Raw genomic sequence first — 20,958 nt, forward strand, 5'->3', positions numbered from 1 at the left:
ATTGTCTGCTGAGGCATGGTATCCCACTCTTCTTGAATGGTGGCCCTCAGGTCATTGAGGTTCTGAAGTAGAGAGTTACGAGCCTATACATGGCGGCTCAGCTGATTCCATAGGTTTTCTATGGGATTCAGGTCTGGAGAAAGTGCAGGCCACTCCATTTGCGGTACCCCAATATCCAGCAGCCATTCCCTAATTAAACGACTTCGGTGAGCAAGTGTAGGGCAGTTCTATATTGACTAGACCCAAACTGTAACACCACCACCACCAAAGGCTCGTCTGGTGACAACAGATGCTGATGCATAGCTCTCTCCTTGGCATCTCCAACAACGTTGCCGGCCATCATTTTCTGCTCAGCGTGAACTCGCGTTCATCAGTGAACAGCACTGAGGTCCATTGGTCCCTCATCCAGCATAGATGCTCCCTGACCCATGCTAGATGATGCCTGTGCCAGGTGGTGTGGTCAGGAACCCTTGCAGTCCGTCTAGCACGCTGATGTAAACTGTTTTAAATGGTCTGACGTGACATTTGGGTGCATCCTCTCCCTTAAATTTGACTTGAGTTGTGTGGCATTCATCATCTGGTTCCAAAGGGCATTGTTGAGTGAAGCAGTCATCAGTGTGGTATGTGGCCAAAGAATGTCCACTTCTCTGCCTCTGAGACTCTTCCAGTTTCTGTATTTCTGTTGCAACCTGCTGATGACCCTCTGACACTAAGCTCAGTGGCATTTCTGTCTAACATCCTGCTTGAAGCCTCGTAATGGCGAGGTACTGTTGTTGGGTCTCGTCTTGGTCGCATGATGTCAGAAAAAAGAATGTTGTGGAAGATTGTTTAAATACCAATTCTAATTGAACCCTGAAATTTATTGGCCAATTCATGAATCAAACGCCTGTTGTGAATTTTACCATTTAAACTCCTTGATGGAGAACAGAAAGCTGTGCACAAGTACTGAAACACTGAACAGTTGGACATGTGCGTTTGGAAATTTAGAGAAGGTCCTAATAAGTTCACTTGAAAAGGTTAAGTACATTTTGTTTTCATCATGACATTTCACACAAGCCAAATATCCCTAACTCTTTCAGTAGTGTATGTTCTTAGGGGATGGCAGCAGTTCATAGCATTTCAACACTAAGCGGAGATATGTGACTTTTAGTGCACTTTCATTGTAGAGAAGGTAAATGTTAGAGTATAGTTTCTATAAACTCCACACTTATTCTGTTGACTGCATTGGACAGCTTCAGTCACTGGCAATGTAATCATTTTAAGTAGTGATTTATGCAGAACACTGACATAATTGATCGCATAGATTTTTTCCTCCACATCTAATTGTGAGAATAACCCTGCTTTTTCTGTCACTAATTGTTATGGGTTGGGTTACAAACTTCTCTTGCCCAAGTAGACTAATTGGGTTTTCCACATTTAACTGCAGAATTGTTCACTTCATTGGCAGACAACTATGAATCGTTTTGCATGATGCATCATTTTAAGCAACTAGTGTCTAAATGTTTTAAAATCTGTGTGCAGGAGCCAAGTGGTTCTCCTACTACCAAGCGTCCACGTGGTCGCCCTAAAGGCAGTACAAAGAAGGGAAAGGCCAACAAAGGAACTGCAAATAGTAAGGTGGGTATCAACTTAGGTGGATCACTGCTTTGTCTTTGTGTAGAACTTGTATGTCTCATCTGAGATTAAGACCAGACATATGAAAAATCGTATGAGTCTCAACCAGAAAACTCCGGAGTATGAACTTTTTTGTTCAGAGTAGTTCTCAAACTCCCCTTTTTTCCACTAAATTTTATCAAATTAACTTTTTTTTTTTAAAAAAAATTGTTTTATGAATTCACATATGTCTTGCATTGGTGGCCCAACACCTTGTATTCATGCTCCTGTGGAGGAAGTAAAGCTGCACTTTGAGATCATAAACACAGCAAGAAAAGCGGCAAAACCTGTTTTCTCTGCAGCTTTTTACTGCCAGTAGATCAGCTTTTGACTGCTGCAAAAAAGCAATGTGCGAACATAGCCTAAAAGCGTGTGATAGGAGAAAAAAAATTAACCTTCACCCAGCTGACTAGGAAGATTTAGATTTTTTTTTTCTCCAGCCTCTGTTCTCATTCCGCCAAAGGGAAGACTTTTTTTTTTTTTTTTTTTTTTTTTTTTTTCTTCCTTTCCTGTCGCACACTTCTACTTTTCTAATCAAGGTATGTGTGCTTACAATACAGTCCCTGTCAGTTGAGGCACAGGTCTCAGGAGCAGTGTTTCTTTAGACTACAGCCCACCTTGAAATGTGGCCCGGATGGGCTGCTGTTTGAATACCATTTTTAAACTCACTCTCTCATCGTGGCCACTTATCACCCTGGAAATTGGGGTCAATAGCTACAGCTGTATCTAAATGGCTAACAAAAGGCAGGTGTCTCTCTAACCCCATATTGACATGTGTATTGGTACATCATACGCTAACTGACTTGGATGCATACTCAAAAAAGGAGCATCTTTTCCATCTGCTGCTGTCAACAAATGCTGTGGTCAGTCTGTGACATCAATGTTTATAGTGCACACGTTGAGAGGGGGGAAAGGCTGCCGTTCTAAACGCCCAAATGAAAATTTACATACATGTGGTATCTCCACATTCCTAAAGTCGATTCTTTCAAAATGCAAAATTAACCCCTTAGTGACTAGCTAATTTTGACCTTACTGACCAGGCCAATTTTTTTTTAAATTTGACCAGTGTCACTTTGTGGTAATAACGCTGGAACGTTTCAACGGATCCCAGTGATTGAGATTTTGTTTGTCTTTTGATTTTTTTCATGACATATTTTACCACCATTGTGAAGGACAATTTGTTCAATATGACTTGCGTTTTTGTGAAAATATCAGAAATTTGGCGACCATGTCGCAATTTTCAAACCGAATTCCAGCAAACCAGAGTTAGTTCACACAAAAGTTGATAACCTTTCCCACATATCTACTTTACATCTGCATCATTTTTTAAACCTTTTTTTTCAGTAAGTTATAAGGGTTAGAATGTACTTTCCCTTATGAAAATAAAAATTTTGGGGCTAACAGCAGAGAATGGACCACAAAACGTGTTGTGCAATTGCTCTGGAATACACCGATACCCAAAATATATGTTGTAGAAACCTACTATTTGGGCGCACGACAGAGCTCTGATAGAAAGGAGTGACGTTTTGGAAAGCTGACTTTGAAGGAATGGTCTGTGGGCGTCATGTCGTGTTTGGAGAGTCTCAGATGTGCCTAAACAGTGGAAACCCCCCACAAGTTACCCCATTTTGGAAGCTACACCCCTCAAGGACTTTATCCAGGTGCACAGTGAGCATTTTGAACCCATAGGTACTACACAAAATTTGATAACATTAGGCTGACATACTGAAAATTAAATTTTTTCACAAAAATGTTTTGGCCCCAAATTTGCAATTTTCACAATGGATAATAGGAGAAAAACGGACCCCATAATTTGTTATGCAATTTCTCCCAAATGGCGCTATTCTTCTGGAATAGATTTTGAATGCCTTGTCGCATTTGGAGAGCCCCTGACATGTAAAAATATCAGTAACCTCCGACAAGTGGCCCTATTTTGGAAACCAGACCCCTCAAGGAATTCATCTAGGGGTGTACTGAGCATTTTTAACCTATAGGTGAATCTCAAAACTTTTTATAACTTCTAGATGTGAGAACAAAAACTTATTTTTTTTCCACTAAAATACGGTTTTAGCACCAAATTTATAATTTACACAAGGGTAATGGGAGAAAATGGACCCCATAATTTATGCTATTTTTAATGAACACAGTGATGCCCCATATGTGGTTGTGCACTACTGTTTGAGCACACAGAGGGATCGGATGGGAAGGAGCGCTATTTGGCTTTTAGAACTTAGATTTTGGTCTCCATTAGCTGAGTCACTGAGGTTCTAGATTAGCAGAACCCCCTCCCCAAGTGACCCCATATTGGAAACTTTACTGCCTAAGGAATTCATCTAGGGGTGTAGTGAGTATTTTGAACCCATAGGTGCCTCACAGAATTTTATAACATTGACACATGAAAATACATTTTTGTGGTAATGTGACTTTTGTATTTGCTGCAAATTTGTAAGGTACACAAGGGTTAATCTGTGAAACTGGACCCCATAATTGTGCAATCTCTCCCCAATGCTTTGATGCACCATGTGTTGTCAGAAATTACTGTAAGCTTCAAGTCAGGGCTGAGAAGGAAAGAGTGCTATTTGGCTTTTGGAGCACAGATCTTGCTAGAATAGTTTGCGGCATGGCTGTGGAGTTGGAGTCGTGGAGTTGGTGTCCATTTTGGTGGAGTCAGTCGGAATCTGAGTCGGTATAAAATGGACCAACTCCTAAAATATATAATAAATTGGGTACAGTAGTTCAATGCAGTTTGTGGGAATTTTTTTTTCATAAGAATTTGGGAAAGTTATGTAATGTCCTATTTCTGATCTAGGGGTCTAGACTTTTAGCTGAGATGAATCTGTGCTGCACTTTATGTACATAAGTGATGAAGCTCCTCCTCTACAGATAAGGGGGGGGGGTAAAAACACACAGGGAAGGAATACCTGTACTCATCTCAGAACTGCTGGAGTAAACAGGAAAGCAGGATTAATGGGGAATCTGTCACCCGCTGGGAGTTATCAGGCCTCTAAGGGTATACAGGTTATGGAAATGTAAATCTATACATACCTGTATGTCCCATATTAGCAGTCTAATTGCAGAGAAATGTCTTTTTATAAAATCCATTTTCATATGCTTGGCGCCCATGGGCATGCCCTTCCTCACTATTACATTTGCACGACCAGCTTTTATAGCTCTTAATGGAGAAATGGCCCACAAACTTGGTGTTTCTCTGGAAAGAGAGTATTAGAAAATTAGTTATTTGAAGAAGCCCTTAACCAAAATGAAGATCCTAAATAGACTCTCAAGAGACTGTTTCTTAAAATAAATGCCTGCACACGTCAGAGTACACTATTGCTATCAACATTCGATTAGTTTGTGACAACAAAAAAATTGTTACCAAGACTATGGCAGTAAAAGATGCTAAAGCTCATCACAACAGCCAGTTTCTCCTGGCCTTAGTGGAAAAAATTCTGCAAGATTATGAACTCAAGAACAGGTTCTTGCTATTCTAACTGATAATGCTGCAATCCTAAGTACAATTAAACTGATGAATGCGAATAATGAAGGTGAACAGCAGCTAGAAGAGCATTTCAGACTCATAATGTTGGAGATGGAAGGCCACCGTCCTATTCCCATAATGGAGGAACAAACAGATATATTCCAGAAGAACAGCAAAATGATTCTTTACAATTAGATCTTGTTGAAGCTGCTTCACACCTCTCTCCTATTCATCACATGCGCTGTGTGCACACGCTGCAGCTGGCAATAAGAGATGGTCTGCAAGAGGGACATGCTGCTGCAACTCTGATTAGCAAAGTGAGGAAATTGGCTATTTCTGCAAGGAACCCCTAAAATTGATTCCAGAGACTTGCTGGAAAAGGGGCAGTTGCTTACAAAGCCACTCGGTGGCGCAGCACCTATTTAATGATTGAGCGATTGCCTGAGCAGAAACCCTTTCTTGTACTTGGATATGGCGAACCCTCAGTTAACACTAAATGAAGGTCAATGGACACAGGTGGCTGAATTGAAGAAATTGCTTCATCGCCCATAGTGACTAAAAAATTGCAAGCTGAGGATTTAACTCCTGGCATTTTTATAAAGGAGTGGAAGAACTTGTTGTTTCGCCTGTCCCAGATGGGAGGTTTAATCGCAGATGGTGTTGCTGCTTCAATGAAACGGAGAGACGGCTATTAGAAAATAAAACTCTTCTGGCCGCTGTTTATGTGGACCCGAATCATTGTATATTGCTGGATGATCAACCGCTTACTAAAGGAAAAGCGGCAAGGGCAAGATCTGTGGTGGTCGCCCACACCTGTGCGCTAAAGGCACCTAAGATTATGAGACACTGCTGGAACAGAGACTAGTTCAAAATTTACAAAATCTGTTTCTTTAGGGACCTATTAAGATTTAAATGGTCTTTAACCCCTTCACGACATGCAGTGTACATTTACGGCGCGGCGAGAGGTGCGTTCCTGCGAACAGTCGTACATACTGCTTGAAGATCCTGCGGGCTCACGCCGAGCACCGCCATGATCAAATGCAGGTGTTGGCTCTATAGGAGAGCTTACACTCTGCAGCAATGCCCACAATCGCTAGCGTTTCACCCCTTTGATGCCGCGGTCAATAGTGACCGTGATATCGATCAACATTGCAGAGGGAGGTAGCTCCCTCTTGCACAACGTGATTGCGATCGTGTTGTGCTGATGTTCTCAATGGTGACCCCGGGACGAAAGACTTCCACGGGGTAACCCAGGGATGGGTGACCTGCAAGCTGAGAGCAGGTGCTGATACATTGCCTGCCTGCGAGACGCTGATCTGATGCCCTGCAATGCAAAAGTAGAGCAGGGAAAGTTGCTGTCCCATCCTGTTACAGTGTGAAAGTGTTTTTTTTTTTTGTTCTTTGTAAAAACAAAAAAAAACCTAGATTAATCCATTAAATGCACATATTTATGTAAAAACAAAGTACACATTTGGTATTGCTGTGTCCAGAACGACCCAACCTATAAAACTGACCCACTAGTTGACCCTTTCAGTGAACAATGTAAAAAAAATAAAAACCATGGCAAAAAACTCTGCTTTTTCATCATATCGGTGAGCAAAAAGTGGAATAAAACACGATCAAAAAGTTCAAATGTGAATAAAAATGGTATAGCTAAAATCATCTCGTCCCGCAAAAAATAAGCTTCAATACAGCTCTATCTACGCATAGTTTTAGAACTCTTAAAATAAAGCTATGCAAAAACAATTTTTTTTTTTCCTATAAGATTGTGTAAACGCACAAAAACATAAAAATGTTTTACAACTGCAATAGTTACTGACCCAAAGAATAAAGCTGCCTTATCACTTTTCCCACACGCGGAATGTCATACAAAAAAATTCCTGAATTGTTGGTTTTTGTTGATTCTGCCTCTCAAAACTCTGAATAGAAAGCGATCAAAAAAGTAATGCTCCTGAAAATGGTACCAATAAAAAGTCAACTTGTCCTGCAACGAACAAGCCCTCACATAACTTGGAATCTGGAAAAATTATAGCTATCAAAATGTGGCAATGCAAAAGGTGTTTTTCTGTCGGCGTCTGTCTTTTAGTGTGTGACAGCAGCCGTACAAAAAAAAAAAAAACACATAAATCTGGTATTGCTATAGTTGCACCGACCTGAAGAATAAAGTTGTCCAATCACTTATACGAGGAACGGCGTAAAAAAATAAATCCAATCCTTGCGATATGTTCATTCTGCCTCCCAAAGACCACAGTAAGGCTCTGCTCACATTTATCCTGCGCTGATATCTTAGATTCTGAGACAGATGGAGTCGCTGTGGATGCCATCTGGTCTATGATCCAGCTTTGGTCAACCAGTTTTGTGCACCTCTGTAAAGAATACTGCTGAGCAGAGACCAGACTGAGTCCAGGGTAAAGCCGATTTCCCACATCCATACATTTCCAATACCGGAAATATTGGTGTCCGTTGGTCACATGTGGCAACCGTGTGCTGCATCAGAATCACTTGTTCCCAAGCGCCGGGTCCTGAATACTGCCCTCATTATAGTTCCCTGCATTCAGCGGGCCCCGGAGTTGAGCTCAGGAGCGTTGTCCTGTCACTCATTGAGCGCAGCCCCAGATCTGCTTGCTGCAGCGCCTCATTCTCCCTGGGTCCTTGGAGTCAGAGGATTACAGCGGGGGACATCTCCGGACGCGTGAGTACAAGTATTTTTATTATTTTATACTTATTTTTACACATGGACACTGCGGGAGCAAACTACTACTGCCCTCATTGTCCCTGCTGGTGGTGATCGCAGCGCCGGCAGGGAACAATAAGAGCAGCGTTCAGCACCCGGCACTTGGCAACAGCGCTAATAGCACGGATTCCTAGGTGCCAGTAAGTGTTACACTGATGTAATCGGTGTGAGTTCAGCTTGAGACACTTTTGCGAACCATGCATCCGCAAAAAATGGACATGACAGCGTGTGGAGCACACGGACACTCGGTCTGTGGAAACACACTGACGTGTGCGCAGACCCATAGATTTGAATGGGTCTGCGTGTGTCAGTGTCTCCAGTAAGTGTGGAAACTGTCACCACTCTTACTGGAAACACGGACGTGTGAAATAGCCCGAACTTGCTGCCTCCATTATTGTGAATGGGTCCCTGGGGGGGGGGTTCCATCTGAATCAAGTCATTCGTAGATAGATTTAGATGAAAACTCCGATGTAAGTGCTCAGCAAATTTATGTAAAATATTCCTTAAGAAGAGCTTCAACTCAATCCACCAAAAAAGCAAGTCCCTACTGGGGTCCTTCATCAGTTATCAGAAATATAAGGGGCATTTCTGTAGCGGTGAGAGCTACATTTATATATAAATAAATTATGATAGATCTAGATCTCTATCACTTACAGCTGGGGTTTTGGGTTGGCGTTAAAGGGAACCTGTCACATCCCCCATGCCCTCAAACCAGCAGCAGTTGCATGTGCATATGAGTTCCCTGCCGAACAGTCCCTGTATTGTTAGAAATACTTTTTCTAAAGATCTGTTTGTGTGTAATGTAATACATGGACTGTTCAGCAGAGAACTTATATATGCACACGCAACTGCTGCTGGTTATGGGGGTTGGGGATGGGGCTTAGACCTTGAAGTTTGAGTCATAGGCTTTTTTCAAAAGTAAAAACAAAACCTGAGTATCACTGGTGCTTGAGTCACTGGCCCGCTTGTTTGGCAGCTGTTAGCTTTTAAACACTCGGGGGTTTGCCTGCCATACTCTGGCAATCCACGCATTTTCCGGGCAGTTAGTCACCCAAAAAAACAGGTGGGGCGGAGACTGTAACATGTCACTTGAATTGTGATTCTCTTTGCATACCTGAGCACCTGATGCAAACTTGAGTAGTGATCACTTGCGCTCAACACTAATGTGATATTCAATATGATGATCTAAATTCTGTGTTGTAACTTTTTGGGTGAAATCCTCACTATACCCCTGGATAATATCCTTGAGGGATGTCGTTTCCTAAATGGGGTCAGGTGTGTGTGTGTGTGTGTGTATGGGGATGGGGTTCTACTGTTTAAGCACCCTAGGGGCCCGTCAAATGTGACATGGTGCCCGCATTCTTTCCAACAACTTGTGTTCCAAAATTCAAATATTGCTCCTTCCATCCCGAACCCTGCCGTTTGTCTTAACAGAACTTTTTGACTACGTGTGGGGCATCACCGTGCTCATAAAGTGGGTAACAAACTGTGGGGTCCACCTTTTTGGTGTTAACTCTTGCAAGAGTTTTATAGAGGTCAAATTTTAATTTTTTTTCATTCCACTTTGCATTAATTCATGTGTAGCAACTGAAGAGAAATTTCTTGACAACAGTTTAGGTATTGGAGGGGTGTGTTTTTTAAAATGTTATCACTTTTGGAGGAGTTTCCAATATATACGCCCCTCAAAGTCCACTCTCCCAGAGGGTTATAGCACCCGCAAGCCATAACAGTATGATCTGCACTTAATTTATGGCTCTCCTTCCCTTTTGAGTTTTGCACTGTGCCTCAAAAGTAGTTGATGATTACATGTAGGCTATTGGCGCACTCAAAAGAAATTGCACAACAAACAAGGAGGTCCATTTTTTCCCATTTAGCTCTAATAAAAACTTGGGGCTAAAACAAAATTTTAGCAGTAAAAAAGTAATTATTCTTTCTTCACCGCCCATTGGTATAAATTTCTGTGGGTCATGTGGTGTCAACATGCTCACTGCACACCTAGATGAATTCATTGAGAGGTTTAGTTTGTAAAATTACGTCACTTATGGGGGGTTTCTGCTGTTCTACCTACTCAGGGGCTTTATCAATGTCAAGGCACCCTCAAACCATTACAGCAAAATCTGAACTCCAATAAGGCTCTTATTCCCTTCTAAGCTTTCCACTGTGCCTCAAATGTAGTTTTTGAACACGTGTGATTTCAGGATAAATTGTGCAACAAATTGTATGGTTGATTTTGCTGCTTTTACCCTTTGAGAAAATGAAAACTTTGTGACAATCTACATTTTCGTGGGAAATTTTTTTTTTTTCAATTTCACAGTTCAACGTTATAAACTTCTGTGAATCTGTGAAGCACCTGTGGGCTCAAGGTGCTCCCCACACATCTAGATAAATTCCTTGAGGGATCTAGTTTCCGAAATGGGGTCACTGGTGGGGAGTTTCCAATGTTTAGGCACATCAGGGGCTCTTCAAACACGATATGGCGTCCTTTCATGATTCCATGAAATTTTGCGTTCAAAAAGTCAAATAGCGCTCCTTCCCTTCCTTTCCCCCCACATATGGGTTATCGGCATACTCAGAAGGAATTTCACAACAAATTGTATGGTCCATTTTCTCCTGTTACCCTTGTGGAAATAAAAAAAATAAAAAATGAGTCTAAAGTAAAATTTTTGTGAAAAGTTAAATGTTCATTTTTTCCTTCCACATTGCTTCAGTTCCTACGAAGCACCTTAAGGTTGTTAATGTTCTTGAATGTAGTTTAGAGCACATTGAGGGGTGCAGTTTTTAGAATCGTGTCACTTTTGGGTATTTTCTCATACAGGTTCCTTGAAAGTCACTTCAAATGTGATGTGATCCCCCAAAAAAAAAATGGGGAGATTGTGCTGATGTAAAGTAGATATGTGAGAAATGTTTAACTATTTTGTGTGACATGTCTCTCTGATTGTAAAAATTCAACGTTTGAAAATTTTTGCCTAATTTCAATCACTTGCGTTTGTGAAAAAAAAAATCTGAAGAAACTTTACCACTATCATGAAGTGCAATATGTCACACAGTCAGTGAGATCCGTTGAAGTGTTCCAGAGTTATTACCACATAAAGTGACAGTGGTCATGAAGGTGAAAACAGGCTTGAGCAGAGGGGAGCGGTGGGTAAAGGGGTTAAAAACTTGTACTGCAAATCCAATGTACTGTATGTTACTTCAGTCTCTTTTCTAAGTGGAGGTTCATGTTGCATTTCTTTTCCCTTCAGAAATCTGAAAGTGGGAAAAATAAAGCACCTAAAAAGCAGGTAAGTGTCTTTAGAGTACAGTAAAAATTTAAAAAAAATTTTTTACAGTGAAGTCTTCTTTGTCTGCAGCATTTATTTAGACCTGTCCATGTTAAAGAAGCACTCCAGCAATTTTTAATGCTTTCTCACACACTGCTTACTCATCAAAGTTCTCGATTTACTTTTTCGTCTCACCTGTTACATCCCTCATTATATGAAGTTGGGTAAAATGAACCTTTGTCTGACAACCAAGTACATACACTATGTAGACAGGATTTTAGTCCTTCATCCTTTACAGCTCCCGTGAAGTCGTCACCTAGTCTGTTCCTCCTTTCCCTGCCCAGTGGTGTCCTTGTCCTTCAGTATGTCCTCCCATGCCGCTAAAGATGTATAGCTAAATAGCTCTTAATTTGTACCACCCCCTGATATCTGTGATGGGGGGGGGGGGGGGGGGAAGCAATTTAGCTAAAATTATAATGCCGCAGCTCTCGTCTTCATAGTGCCCCTATGGGAGGTTCAATGCATTTTATTTTGTGAGAGATTAACTTAAGAGCGCTTATTTGGGAGCAAAAAACATCCTAGTTAGTTTGGAGACTTTGCAGAGGGCAAGGACTCATTGCCAGTGCACGAACAACCAAGTGTCTAATGTCTGCCATTTATAAACCATACTATTCTCACATTTGAAGAGGTTGTCCAGGCTTGGGGTTCTATATCTGCAGTCTGACAGCAGACTTGTGAATCATCACAGCGCGCAGTGACTGGATTGTCTGGGAGCGGGGAGTAGAAACCAAGACCCTTTTCAGCCTCTGGAACCTCAATCAATTATAACTAACCTTGGCGGTACGCTCATGCTCTGTTAACTAAACTGAGGCGGGAAGAGAGGGCCACCCTTTTTAACCTGTAGGTTTCCTGTCCTTGATGGGCGGATCCTCTCTCACGTGGTGCTGTCATGGGCTCCGAAAAATCCCGTTACCGGTAAGTAACTAAGGCTTTCCTGTTGAGGCAAGGTCAAAGTGGGGAAAAGGGATGAGGGACCACTGTCTGAGGGGTTAGTTAGTCTAGAACTTCATTTCACTTGTCATCAATTTCACGATCTCAACCACAGACTTTCAGATATCTCTTCTGCAGGGCTTACATAACTCTAAACTTCTCTGTAAGGATATGTGCACACTAGTCTTTTTGCAGAGTTTTTAGCACAGAAACGGACCAGAACTGGCAAGTTTTTGAGAATTTGAAGTGCTTCTGCTCCAAAACTTCAAAAGAAGATTTAAAAAAAAAACAAAAAAAAAAACCCTCCCTATGTGTACATACAGTAAAATAGATAGCTAAGATGTGCTCCAGACAGGATTCTTGTCTTGTGCACATGTGGGATTGTGTAAACATCGGGGCCTTTTGGAACCGCTTTCTAGACTTGATTAAAGGTGTTGACCGGTCTAAATTGACAAGTCTGCAGTCACTGTGTGTGACAGCCGGCTTCTGAATCCCTGCAGCGCACACATCGTGCACTGCAAGGATTCGCCAGTTTCTGAGCTATGCTTTTACACATGCTCCCGACCAGGGCCTGTCTAGTGGTTGCAGCCTCTCTCCATACATTTGTAGTGAGTGAGGCCGCGTCTCTAGACGGGCATGTAGCGAGACTGCACCCACTAGTCGGGCTGTGGCCGGGAGTATGTATAACTCGTACATACCTGCCTGTCTCAGCGAATCCCAGCAATGCACAATGCGTGCGCTGGGGTCATTCAGAAGTCTGCAGTCACAGTGACTGTAGACTTCTCAATTTAGATCGGGCAACCCCTTTAATCAAGTACACGTGTACAAAATTGAAAAACCCAGTCACTAAAATAACTGGAAACTGAAAATAAATCTTAAATGTAAATGTATTCAATGTCCACTAATGAAAATAAGATTGCTTTAGATTTGTGGTTCAAAAGAAAAACAATAAACTATTGAAATTTCTTAAAAAAAATAAAATTTGACGATGGGTACAATTTTAAGGCTATGTGCCCACGTTGCATAAATGAAGCAGAAAATTTCTGCTTCATTTCTGCAAGTCCTCTCCCGGAAAAACGCATGCGGAATTCCGCACGCGTTTATCGCGCGTTTTTCGCGCATTTATCACGCGTTTTCCACATGCGGAATTGCCTTGCGTTTTTTATGCATTGGACAAAGGCAATTCTGCTTGCGGAAACGCAAAATTAAATGACATGCTGCGGATTTTTGAACGCGGCATAAACGCTGCGGAAAAATCCGCAGCATGTGCATAGAACTTGCGGAATCCCATTGGGGACCATGGGGTGCGGGTTACCAAGCGTTTTACAAGCGTTTCCGCTGCGGAAATTCCGCATCAAAAACGCTTGAAAAACGCTACGTGGGCACACAGCCTAACCCCTTGCCGACCAGGTCTTTGGTTTTTGCTTTTTCTTCAGAGTCATAAATTGAAATTTATTTTTTTACATTTTTCCATTGACCTAGCCAGGAGTTTGTTTTTACAGCACAAGTTGTACTTTTGAATGCCACTATTTAATTTTATTATGTATTGCAAAGCGGGTTAAAAATTTGTAACGAAAAAAAAATCCCAACTTCAAAGTTGTTTCGAGTTACTACAGTAAATTTACCCTGCAATATTATTCTCTAATGGCTCATGATTTTTTTTTTTTTTTTTTTAAAAAAAGAAAACAAAACCTTGCCTGAAAATTGAAGTTACGAGTCTAAAAAACAATACAGACGATATGACTGTGTGAAAGCTTTTTTTTTTTTTTTCTCTTCTGTGTGCACGGAGCTGACCAGTTTCTTTTTTTTTAAATACTGTTTTGGGGTAGATAAAATCCCCTTCCTATTGAATATTTTTTTCCACTATATTTGTTACTCCCCCTTTAAGGGACTTGAACCTGACTCCTATGAATGGAATACCGTCATGGCAACCAATTGGCGCCATACAATCGCGTCTTGGGGGTACCAATGGACGCATAGAATGACACGATTCACCGCCTTCCTAGCGGTGCGCTGTATATGATGTAACTGATGTCTGTATGGGGAATATGCTAATTACAGGACAAAGATTAGTTTCACAGGTGTCTATAATCTTGTAATCAGTCTGCCTATTTAAGGGGTGTAGAGTAGTCACTGTGCTGTTTGGTGTTATGGTGTGGACCACACTTAACATGGACAAAAGAAAGCTATGAAGAATTGTCTCCAGAGATTAGAAAGAAAATGTATAGACAATCATTTTAAAGGTAAAGGCTAAAAGACGATCTACAAACAGCTTGATGTTCCTCTTACTACAGTTGCAAATATTTTGTAATTTAAGGTCAATGGTGCTGTAGCCTCCCTGAACGTGGCCACAAGAGGAAATTTGGAGACAAATTAGAGAGACTATTATTTGCCTTTTTATCTGGAGATTGTTTCCCCCATCTATTTTTTTTTTGCATTAAGATTCTGAATTATTCACATTGTGTTGAGTTTTTATACTCACCAGTGGGGGGAGTGGTATCTGTAATTTCCTTGGCTCACGGCCTCCTTTTGTAAGCGATCTTATTGTATAATAGCCCGAGGAAGAAATCTGATTTTGAAACTTTTATCTCTTAATGTTCATTGTTTTTCTACACAATCCTTTGTCTTCATCGTGACAGCGCCAACCAAAACTTTTTTTTTTTTTTGCCTTCCAAAAAGACTTTATGGAAGGTGTCTGAGGAGGTAAGCCAAACGTGTGATTCATCTCACCTAAAAGCCTAGTACTTTAGAACAGGAATAGGACAGACATTTTGTAACTTTCCCAAATTCTTATGAAAAAATGTTCAGCACATACAGCATTGAACCCAGAATAGTATCCAATTTATTATACATTTTTGGAGTCAGTCCATCTTATACCAACTGACTCCACGATTCTGACTCCACAGCACTAGAGGAAACCACTGAAAACAAATCCTAAATTAAGACTGAATTTTGTTAAAACCTGTATTGACAAATCACAAAGACTCTGGGAGAATGGTCTTTGGACAAGAGTCAAAACTGCAGCTTTTTGTCAAGCCACATCAATTCTATACTCTTTTGCAAAACTGGAGCATGCAAGCAAAATAACATTGTACCTACTGTGAAACATTGAAGACGCTTAGTGGTTTTGGGTCTATTTCCTGCATCTGGGTGTCTTGAATCTGTGTAGGGTACATCGAAATTTCAAGACTATTAAGACATTCTGGAGCGAAATGTCTCCCAGTGCCGGAAAGTTTGGTCTGATTAATGGGTCCTCCAACAGTGTAATGACCCACTCATAGCCCAATTCTTTGCCTTTAGCCATTTTTGAATGTTTTCAGCTATTCTGAAGTGGTCTTCTATGATGCCTGATCTAAAGCCTATCGAACATCTGTAAAAGGAGCTGCAAACATGCAGTCTGGAGAAGGCGTCCTCAGACCTGAGACAACTGAAGTAGTTTGCTCACGAGCAGTGGGCCAAAATACCTCTGGACATATGCAGTAGTCTCTTCGAGTGTTGCATCAATTGTGTGTTTTTCAATGATTGCCTCAAAAGATTGTGAAAAATAAATATTAAGTTAAAGGGGTTGTTTAGCCTCAGGGTACTAGTCTGCTGTCACAGGGTGAGGATTCTCAAACAGTGGGCTGTCATGTGACCGCAAGTATGCGATTTTACATACTTCTGGCCACATTTCCACTATACGCATCCGACCTCTTAATACACTTGATTCTGCACCCATCTAGTTGGGTCATGACAGCACATAGGCACATCATGCTTGTGGTCAAGTGCTTGCCACTCCTGGCACTAGAGAATGATTGTGAGCAAACAGAAGAAAAGTCAGCTCACCCACAAGGAAGTCCGAGGCTCAGAACCAGCCGTGCCACAGGGTTAAAAGATGAAAGAGAAAAAAAATCGTTCCATTGTCAAGCATCTTCTAAAATCTTTACATTTATTAGAACAATTAAAATATGCATCAGTGGAAGTCACAACGAACCAGAATGGTTTTAGCATAGCAAACGCGTTTCAGATGCATCTTTAATCATTGCACTTCTAAAGAACTGGTAAGGCGTTCAATGTCACATCCTGTCAGTCCACATGATCCAACGCCTTCAATCAGAAGAGATAATATATAAAACACATAAAATCCAAAAAGAATCACGAAAAAAAAATCCACAAAGAAAAAATAAGTTCACAAAGTATAACAAAGGATAAGATCTACAACTTATTCTTAATGGTAGATAATGTCATGTCTGACATTCATCCCAGACTGCATTCTGGTATTAAGGATGTAAACCCACAAGGATTTTCTATTGAGGAGCTTTCTACAATAATAGTCTCCTCTGTGTGCTCTCTTAACCTTTTCAATACCTGTCACTAAGAAAGACGTATTGTTGCCTCCATGTTTCCAAGTAAAAGCATCTGAGAGATGACGTCTAATCTTATTTTGGGCCAGATGTACAGCCCACATACTATCTTACAAATGCTACAGGTTATCAGGTATGACATTAGAGGAGTTACAGTTCATGAAATTGCATATAGAATAAGTTTTATTAGTAGCAAAATATGTAAAATTGTATATTAGAATCCCTTGTAGTGCGTGTCATATCTATAGTCATATATTACTATATTGTAGTCCTATAGTATCTGCAGACTTGTACCCTAAGGCCAGACAATCCCTGTAAGAATACAATCATTTTTTGTCCAGCCAACTTCCATTAGGGTTGTCTGCTTTTGCATTGTGGTAAAAAATGAAAGGGAACTTTTTTTTTTTTTTTTTTTTTTTTTTATGTTCAGTTAATTTTAAATAGAAAATTGCTTTTGTCGGTTATAAGTTATTTCCGTGTCCATTGCGGCTTATTCTTTTAACAGACAGGTTCCAACAATTTTGTCCATGTGCTAGGTATTAAGTTGCAACCAGACCCTAGGATCTCTATATTGGGCCCTTTTAGGGAAGGGACTTGCCATTGTAGAATCCAAAACATTGGGCATTTTTTATTTTGTTTCATGCCAGGAAGTTGCCGGTCTCAATTGGATCCTTCACCTCCCTCTATTTCAGGGCTGAAGAATATAATGAACAACCTCAGACAGAGAGGCCCAGGAGTCCCATCCTTCATTATGCTATGCAACTGTCCTTTTGATCATTTACAGTACTGTATTCAGTTTTTAGTATAAATCAGTACACCCCTTTTTAATCAGTCTCACTTAAGTCTTTTTTTGGAAACTTTAGAGTTCCATAAAACATTTTTATCCGGTAAAGTTAATAAAATTTTCATTACAAAAGCTTAAATTTTGCTCCAAAGTCGTTAATGCAAAATTACACCCCACAGCAACTACTAAATTTAGGGGTTTTATATATCTGTGGTTCTCAAGGACGGCATCAAGGAGTACCCATTTATGCTGAGCACTGTATGACCAAATTTTATACTAAGAGTTAAAGGGGTGGTCCGAAGGCAAATCAATTTTGCTTGTAAATCCCTTTCTATATAGTCCTATGATCTAAGGGAATTTTTAAAGCAAGTATATTAGACAGTGTAGTTAGGGAACATAACGTAGATATTTTCTATTTCCAGTGTGATGACCGTTTGAGTACCCCCAGTGCATGTTGGGATCCTCGGTGTTATCAGGGCGCAGAGGCTGCAGTCATTGTCACAGCCCCTGCCCCCTTCCTGAAGCTAAGGGTCATCAGCAACGCTCGTTTCAGGGGCTGTGCTGTATCGCCTGTGCACGACTGTCCCTGGAATAGTAGTAAGGTTGGAATAGCGTGGTGTCGCTATACACAGCGGAGACCAGGAGCAGCCTGGCATCGCTCTGCTTCGACCTTTTACTATTCATAAGCCGACGACAGAGTGGCCCTGTGCACAAAGGAGCAAAGGAGACAGTCCAGGGTCGAGTGGCTTTTTTTTTTTTTTTCCCACAAATTTACTGCTTCCCTTTTTCATTAAATAACAGTGAGGGTAACTCCAGATTTGCCTTTTTTTTTCTCTAAATATCTCCTATTAAAAGTGCTTTTGTGTCCCCAGTCAGGGCCGGGTTACAGAATTCCGGCTAGCCGAAACATATCCTGCGGCCCCTGGCGTAGTGGAATGGAGATCTTTGCACTAACCTGGTAACATTCATTAGAGCAGTTATTAGGCTCTCCTCCACTTCTATCGCTGTCTTATTGCGAGGAGCGCAAGACAAGTTAGTTGGAACATGATCGCAGGTATGCAAATTGTGTTCTTGTGCTCATGTGACTAGCCCATGCGAGTGGCCATACAGGGTAATGGTCTCACTGTACATTGCAGTGCACGTTCAGCTTCAGCCACATTTGGACATGGTCACATTACTCCCAGTGAGAGCTATTTGAGATTGTAAGCGGCTCTCAATTGGGCAATGGTTCCAATCTTTAACAAAAGGGAGAATGCCCTTTGTGCCTTTCTGCCATGAAAACCCAACACTAGTGTCTAAGGATGCGTCCGATTTAATCAACATGAGCCACTGAGATTTTTAAGTGGTGCTAACCTGCACTAGATTAAAAGTTCTCTAGAACTGGCAACATTGGTAAATCTGCCCCAACATAATTAAAAAAAAAAAGATTAATCCGCTTAATATTAAGGAATTGCTATATGACTGAAATGTACACCAGCATATTTGTTTAAACAATGACTGGCTTTTGTAATTTCTGATCTTTACTGTACTTTATTTTCTAAAATGCTAAATGGGCCGCACCTAAAATCTGAAAAGCATGACTTTAAAAATGTTTTTTTTATCTTTTCAGGCAGACGATGAAGAGGAGGGGGCTACAGCAGAGGAGTCATCAGAAGATCAGTGACCTCACTACTTTATCACCTCATCCTCAATCAACCTCAGCTTCTAACTCAAGTCCACATTTTATAGTCAGACTCATCTGTGAGACCCACTAAACTACAGACAGGACAAACGTACTTATGCCTCCTGCTACAATACTCAGGTCTTTATTAGTGCTGGCAGTTCTGCTACCAACTGCTGTGCTGGTACTGTATATTGAATTTCTGCCTTCCCTTTGTCACTGCCAGCATTAATATAATCTTTAGATCATCAATTCTCATACTAGGAGCATGCAGTAGTAATGTCCATGCACAAACAAAGGAATATTTTTGTCTTTGTGTAAAGTACCAAACCTCTTTATATTTAATCAAACTTCCCGTGCAACTATTGCTTAACTTTTCGTGTATTGACTTTGCAATTACTTATCCACAGCAAATGATTCTCAGGCAAAGCCCATCTTGTCACCAGTAACGTGGTGTAGATCCATATGTGCCTGGGTTTCTATGAAAGTAGTGTGACTGTATGGGAACACTCAGTGCGCACTGTATAAATGGTGCTAATTTTGCCCATAACTTTGTGTTTTGCACTGCTTTGCTAGACACGTTTCCAAAAACATTATTTTAGGGTCCTTTTTTCTAAATTCATGGCTGACTTTACAGTGGATTATGTGTTACATCATGTGCTATTGGATTAAAGTGCTGTCAATAGATGAAATTGTGTGTATGTGTAGATGAACACATTTTTACTATCCAAGGCTAGTAAATGTTAACTAGTAGTGAATCTTGTTGATTGGCAGTCTGTGCTTTTGTTTTATGTCTGCAAATACAATGTGCTAGATGTCTTATTAAATTTCTGTATTCTAGTCCTATCTATTAAACTCTTGACTAAACGTTCCAAATGTGGCAAGAACACTTGAGGTCTGATCTGAATACTGCACTAGATGATCATGTTTGCGTAAAGTTACAATAAAGTACACAATTTTTTTTTTCTAGTGCAAATGTCCTCCTTTTATTCAACCTACAGTAATTAGGTTATCCTGGCCATATTTTTATAACATTCACTAAGGGGCATATTTTAGCATTTCTAACTATTCCTTCGGATTAGTAAATGTAGATTAGACAGCCAAAATGCATAAAATTTTAGTGTGGTGTGGGTCTAAGATAACCTCTGTTCCAGACTTCTTTTCAGGTTTTCTTATCCTGTCTTCCATTCTATGAACAGTTTAGCCATCCAGGTTTTCTTCAGCTCATGTGGCCTCACCAGCACCCTGTTCTGATTTTGGCAAGTTTGATTTTGGAGTATTTTCAAGTTATAAAGGACACTTGTCGGCAAACCTCTCATCCCTCTGTTTCTCACACTGCACAACTGTTGCCATTAACCTGCTTTGGTCATTTGATGCCTTCCTTTTGACATCTGCTTTCTTTCTACTAAGCAGTGGATAAGTGAGAGTAGGTTCCACACAGGTGTTTGTGCTGGCACCTTCCTCATGGCTTCATCTGTTCTTTTGGCAAGCGCCAATTATTTTCAGCGATATGCTTGGTTTCATATTCCTGAGCTCTACGTGCACCCTTGTTGCAAGAGCAACTCCTCTCTTGCTGCACCTTCTTTGGTGCCTACAATAACTACTATAGTAGGAGACTGTCCATTTCAGATGCTGCCATATCTGACAAACAGATCTTCCTATCAGACTAGGTTAATTACTCTTGTGGATAGGTAGTGTTGCACCATGAATGCTGTGAATCTCCCTTCCTTTGTGGGATCCCAGAGGATACACAGTGAGACCAGTACATCACAAAGAATTCAGCCTGGCTCCAGCTGTCTAGATGGTCCATTTATCTGTGTGTGTATGCGGACTAAAACAAATGTCTTCAGTTTGGCTGTCTGCTCCAAACCCCTCTGCAGCACCAGCACAACAATCATATGACAGGACATTTTCCACTATTATTTGAATGAACACCAGGCTTCTCAGCGCCACACAAGAGTTTACGATCCAGCGCGGTGTCTGAACAACTATCGCTAGCAACTTCTGCTTGTAAAATATCCCCTATAGGGAAAATGGAGGATGTCAAATTGGATGT

General features: G+C 40.9%; 1 protein-coding gene across 2 annotated transcripts in view; it reads left to right on the plus strand.

The window, feature by feature from the left end:
• The window catches only part of HMGA1 (high mobility group AT-hook 1), a 35,745-nt gene extending 15,874 nt beyond the window's left edge, over window positions 1-19,871 (plus strand). For both annotated transcript variants that reach the window (XM_073666515.1, XM_073666516.1), the window contains exons 4-6: window positions 1,522-1,617; window positions 11,108-11,146; window positions 18,852-19,871. In XM_073666515.1, the coding sequence (XP_073522616.1) occupies window positions 1,522-1,617; window positions 11,108-11,146; window positions 18,852-18,905 (189 nt within the window). In that variant the 3' untranslated portion in view covers window positions 18,906-19,871. The remainder of the gene's footprint in view (window positions 1-1,521; window positions 1,618-11,107; window positions 11,147-18,851) is intronic.
• Window positions 19,872-20,958: the final 1,087 nt, after the last annotated feature.

The sequence above is a fragment of the Phyllobates terribilis genome, unplaced genomic scaffold, assembly GCF_046119375.1.
Source record: "Phyllobates terribilis strain yellow unplaced genomic scaffold, ASM4611937v1 Scaffold_2__4_contigs__length_985480577, whole genome shotgun sequence".
Lineage (NCBI taxonomy): Eukaryota > Metazoa > Chordata > Amphibia > Anura > Dendrobatidae > Phyllobates > Phyllobates terribilis.